At 42.5% G+C, this 6,000-nt stretch overlaps 1 protein-coding gene across 2 annotated transcripts in view; it reads left to right on the top strand.

The window, feature by feature from the left end:
* The first annotated feature begins 994 nt into the window (after positions 1-994).
* NUP58 (nucleoporin 58) overlaps positions 995-6,000 on the top strand; it is a 412,103-nt gene continuing 407,097 nt past the window's right edge. For both annotated transcript variants that reach the window (XM_069202234.1, XM_069202233.1), the window contains exon 1: positions 995-1,345. In XM_069202234.1, the coding sequence (XP_069058335.1) occupies positions 1,239-1,345 (107 nt within the window). In that variant the 5' untranslated portion in view covers positions 995-1,238. The remainder of the gene's footprint in view (positions 1,346-6,000) is intronic.

Here is a 6,000-nt window from a genome sequence, read left to right as displayed (position 1 = left end):
CTGTTACTGTTTGAGGTTCATGGGCATGAGACGTTCTTAGTTATGGTACAATCATAATTCACAAAGAAAGCGGCACTAAAGTGGCACCGAAGCTATTTATTGACACAATGTTCATGGTGATTGGTGCATGGAACAAGATCTCATGGCAGGGGTCACGGAAAAAGTTGTTTTTTGTTTAGTATGATTGGCTGCTGCAAAAAAATACACAAATAAGCACCGAACAGAAGCATGCCCCTCCTCGTACATTATATAATGGACAATTCTAAATGCGGATAATTAGAAAATGTTTATTCTTTTACCAATGCTCATTTACTTAGCACTAGAACATAGAAACGTATGTATTATTTATGCGTACTAAATGTTCGGTTTTATTATCCTATAGTAGAAGTCGTTCTTGGCTCATCATTCGCTTTGGGTGGCCTTTTATCTCTCTACCTTGAATATCCTTATATCTATATACCACCTCTAGTGATTCTGGACACCGATGCTTCACTTATGTATTCAGCTACATTGATTATGTAGAATTTTAAGTACACAAGCTTTTGAGCAATGTTCTGCCTCTGGCAGCTGCAGATCCCTTGCTCAGACAGGCTCGCTCTCTAGTCGTGGGTCAATGTTACTGGAATTAAACTTTTATATAAACTTACCAGCTCCGTGATTGTCTGCGTACCACAAGGGTGTTAATGTCTGACAGCTCTTTGAAAACGACGGATGAGGACCAAACGGACGGTGCACTAAGAACTAGACCGATAACTAAGTATAGCACCAAAGTCTCCATTCCCGACGATTTACCTATTAGAGTGTTTGCTTAACCACTATACTCTGACCTCCTACTTTTTGCTTTCACTTTCCTTTGACATGCGCTGATCACGTGGCCATTTACAGTGTCAAGCGGAGGCTCGTAACAGGCCTTTTCATACGCTCAGCGTGGCGTCGCTTTCTTCCTGTCACTGAAGTCCAACTTGAGCCCGGCATGCATTGCGCGAAGTCGTGCACTGTTCTTGGTGTCCTCTCGTTGGTGTGATTGTGCGCAGTCGTTGAGCGCGCGGTTCTCTATTCCAAGCCGTGTTTATGTGAGGAGGGATTCGTGCCCTTCTCCGAGGCTCTTTCCTGCTCTAGCTGGCGATGCTGTGACGTGCTGTGCCCTGGCACTGCGGCTAGCCATCAGCACCCTCTGTCTTTCTGTGGACCGCATGAGCCCGGATACCCCCGCGTGGTACGTGGACTGATTCAGGAGAATGGCCACCGGCTTCTCGTTTGGGGCCGGTACCGCCACCCTGGGGGCGAGCACAGGAGGCACCACCTCAGGCGGAGGGGGCTTCTCCTTCGGAGCGGCGGCGCCCAGGTGAGGAGGTTCCTTGAATCGGTCATATTTGCCTGTGTTTCTTAGCTAGACAATCCGAGGCCATTCAATGCTCCTTTTAATAAGCACCCCAGCCTCGCCCGTTCTGTAGCCCCGTCTTCGAGAATTGCTGTTGTTGGCTGGATTTGTGTCTTTATTAAAATTGAATCTGAGGCTTGCGTCCGGTAGGTACGTCAGTGGGGTTAGTCTGAATTAGAAACGGATGGTTCTTTATCGTTCACTCACCCCTATCCTCGACCTCCTCTTTGAACGATTCTTTCAGTAAAGACCAAGTGCCTGCATCAGTGACCACGACACACGGTATCGCTCCTTGAGAGCTTAATAGTGTTGAATGTTGTGCTCTTCTGTATGGGTTTCAAACGTTAGTTATAAAACAGAGAATTTTTCATTGAACGTATGTTTGCAATTTATTTGTATGATATGAATGAAGGTGACAGTTTTTAGCTTCCGAAAAATTATCTAAGTCAGCGGGAGAGGCACCTTTTGTGTATACACTTCTTCCATCTGAGCCTCTTAGTTCCTGAACTATTTTAGCAGTTTCTTGAAGCTCCTGTCGCCCCTGAGCCAGTGTCTACAGCCGTTTTTAAGTCAGGCGTTAGTCAAAACCTTTGATGTTACTATTATTTATATGTGTATTGATATATACATTCTCAATTGGCGGTCGTCAGTATGCAGTTATAATTAGCACCATGTTTCTATAGAAAAAGCATTTTTTGCCTTGCATATTATTATATCTTTGGTTCCGTTTAATGAGTCTTCACGAAATTTTCCCCCCAAAAAGTGTGCTTGTGATTTTTGTTGTGCATGGAAAGTTTTGGGGTGATGTCAAGCGGGGGCTGAGAAAAAAGGGGTGAAAAAACATATATTTCTCATGTTACTTCGCAAAGAAGTTTTGAACATGGCTGCAGCTCGAACCGCAGGGCATACTTACACCTAATTTGGCAGAAAGGTAGCCTTTGCTACATAGATTACACTTTTTGTGTTACGGTGTAAATCCGTTTACAAGTTTAAGAGAAATTAAAGGAAATCCAAATTTGTATATCTAGGGCTGGAGATCCTCCCTGACTACTTCGCAAATAATAATGGCTTGTGCAGAGCCCTGATTTTGGCAGCCATCTTGGGACTAAAAAAAAAAAAGGTGAAAAGTAAAAAAGGCCAGGGTAGGAACATTATGGCCCCTTAGCTCTGATGCTAGGGACCCAGAGGGGCCCTTCCAGGATAATAAAGCACCTTTTAAAAACAAATTGCCACGGATTTGCGGCAATGTTAATTTTTTTTTTTTTTTTAAACATGTGGTCTCCCACGCTTGTTTTAATGAAGTCCCCAGGTGAGCCAAGTCCTGGCGTATGCAAAAACTAAAGAAGCCCCACGAACCACCACCTCCCTGGGGCTTATTAATATTTCTAATGAGTGGGCGCACTGGGCCCACCTGTGTCCCGGGGACCTCCACATCCCCGGGCGAAATTCATCTTAAGCCAGAGCCCTACAGCCCTGGGGAACACCACCTCCTTGGGTCTGAATTTATATAATGAAGGGGGTCCATCACGGCCCCAGGGGCTCTGGTCTAAGCATTTTGGCTGACTTGAACAATATCAACGATACACAAAAAATACAGACACAAACACGTGCACCAATGAATAAATATTTAATTTAATTCATAAATGCAATAAAAAGTCAACATTTTACTGGGAAAATTGTAGCTTTTGTAAATTAAATTTAGTCCCCTCATTGTCCATACTATAATCTGTTTGAGACACTTGCACTGCTTCCACAAATTAATCTGAGGATACTAACTTAATTTTTAGCCTCCAATGTCAAATTCCTTCACATTTACAGAACATGTTAGTTTTCAACTTTACATTTTGCTTCTTTAGTTTTGTACACTTTATTAATCTGTTAATATTTAATTTTCTAAGCAGCCGTGGACAACCTTTCAACCAGTCCTATTCATATTCATCCAGTGGTCAGTTGTTGTCCCATTTACTTTTTTCTTCTGTCCACAACAGCATGATTCAATGGGTCAGTCTACTTAAGCCATTGGTTAACTTTTCTACAGTTGCCTAAATTTTGCTCTTGCACGTATGCAAAACCATTTAAAAATTAGTCCACTTCAGTGCCAGGGTTGGTTGAAAAATCTTTCTTCATGAATAATGCTGAAAAAGGGGGAAACATGTTCTGCATATGGATTTCTTGATTTACCCAAATAAATTTAATTATATTGTTTTCCTTTAAGTTGAGCATATCAGCGTGCAAGCGCTGCTTTTCCAACGTGTTGGTACGTATGTGGGATCTTAACCACACCCACTTCACGTCTCCCTCATTCACTCGTTCGAGGACTTGCTTTTAAAAAATTCTTTAGCATTGGTAAATGCTTTGTTTGTCCCTCCTTGGGGCGGTTCTGTTAACGCCTTGGCTATCGACCCTGTTACATGGATAATTGCACATTTACCGATATGTTTGACTGCGAGCAAACTTCTTTTTAGGGTTGAGCCTGCGTTGCATGCGTATCGCAGCGAGACGCTTTAGTGTTTAGAAAAGGGCTCGGAGCCCTGTCAACATCACATCAGTGTTTTTTATTGGTTCGTGGGCTTGCCTAATAAAATCTGCTTGCTTTCATTAGTCGAAGGCACGCAGACGTCATGCCTTTTCCGGTGGCTAACCCTCCTCGAGCGCAGAGAACAAGTACAGAAAACATGCGAGGCTCGCTGTTTTCCATCGGGCTCGTGGACTTCTTTTTCTCGAATTTACGAGCGCGATCTCGCTTGGCAGAAGTCGAGCGCTTACATAGTTAATTTCACTTTTTCGGGTTATGTACATTAATGCACTTTTGCCCGATAGGTGAAAAGTCGGGTTAGGAGTTTACAACGCGATCAGCTCTAACATGAGCAAACGCGAGACCCGTTGCATTGAAAATGCTTTTTTCCTTTTGTGGCTGTCCTTCGCGCTCACGCTCATGGTGTCTGTGACGCTTTGCATCGGCTTGCTTATATCAACTGTTTTACTTTTCATTTACAATTTATGTGGCAAGGAATGTCCAGTTATGCTCTAACTCGAGCAAACGTGAGAATCATTGTATTGCAAGTGCTGGTCTTTTAGCTAGTCCCCGCTGTGAACTGGTCCCGCGCTGTTTGTCCACCTTATCCTGTACAAAGGGAGTTCAACCATTTCCATATTATCGATTGGCATTTCCAGCACCGTTTGTTCGCCCTATCTGTACAAAATACAAAGAAGATAACACCTCCTTGTGCAAGCGTGCCCTAAGGCACATTAAAATATCCCCGTCTGTTTCTCATGTAACAGGAAAGGCTACATAGAGGGTTTATTTCTCGTATATATCAGTTAAAAAAAAAAAAAACGATTTGCCCACCAAACCTACCTCAGTCTGCAAAAGCTAACTTTAGGGACATGTTGGCAAGAAAATAAAAAGAAAGTGTTACCAGCCAAATAGCTTTAAATCTTGCACTAGCTTCACAAAGTGTGGAGATTTACGAAATACCCGTGGAGCCCCCCTTTAACCGCATTGCAGGGGCACTCTTTGTTTGGCATGGGTGCGGGGAGTCCTGCGCAGGCTGTGTCACCCTGGCTCAGTTCCACAACATTCCTGTTACAGGATTTGCTTACTGCCCGCTGCTTGGTGTGTTTGAATGTGGGGACAGCGATATATATATATATATATATATATATATATATATATATATATATATATATATATATATATATATATATAGTCTATGTTTCCTTTTTTTCTAGCACCTTACGGCGACTAGTGTTGATAAATTACTGAACGTTACATAATAACTTCATAGCAAAACTGCAGCATGGGACGGACCCCAGCTTGGTGTGTATGTCTGAGGCCTGCGTTACCAAGGCACCAACAACGTTTTTTAATAGCACCTGGTCGAGGCTGGCCTGTTTATTGCCGAATATATAAATTGTAAATATATTCCAGCACCAGAGCGCTAGACCTGTTGCCCCATTTATGTCCCAGTCTTGTTTTTTCAAGAGCCCGAGATTTTTTTTTAGCGCCTTATAGACGTTGGTGTGCTTATATTTTAAAGTATAGTTAAAGCCCAGAACCGTAGGGTCAGGACCCAGCCCTGTATGTATGTCTGAGTCTTACATTTATAAGTGCGTAGAAAACATTGTTCAGCTCCTGAATGAGGTTGGTGTCCTGATGTTACTTAGTATATAAAATATAATTTATTTCCAGAACTGTAACTTTAGACCTCTGCCCCTGTATGTATGTCTCAGCCTTGTTTTTAAAGAGGGTAAAAAAAAAAACATGTTAATAGCACCTCGTGATTGTCTGTATACTTATATTGTTGAAGAGTTAAATTGTAACTAAATCCCCCATCCAGTGCTTTAGATCGCAGGCCTTGTGTATCTGTCCGAGGCTTGTGTATATAAGAGCCGAAACGTAGTTATAATAGTGCCTATGGAGGTTGTGTGCATATATATCACCTAATATTTACATTATAATTTCACTTCAGCACCTCCTTGGGGGTAGTAAGCGCTATATACATGCAAATTCAATACACCAGAACTGGAGTGTTTCACCTCCGGCCCCATCAGTGTGTCTGGGTATGTTTACAATAGTCTCAAAGTATGGCTTTTAACTCCTTCACTGCCAGGCCTTT

Source organism: Pleurodeles waltl, chromosome 8, assembly GCF_031143425.1.
Source record: "Pleurodeles waltl isolate 20211129_DDA chromosome 8, aPleWal1.hap1.20221129, whole genome shotgun sequence".
Lineage (NCBI taxonomy): Eukaryota > Metazoa > Chordata > Amphibia > Caudata > Salamandridae > Pleurodeles > Pleurodeles waltl.
This window is presented reverse-complemented; position numbering and strand designations above follow the sequence as displayed.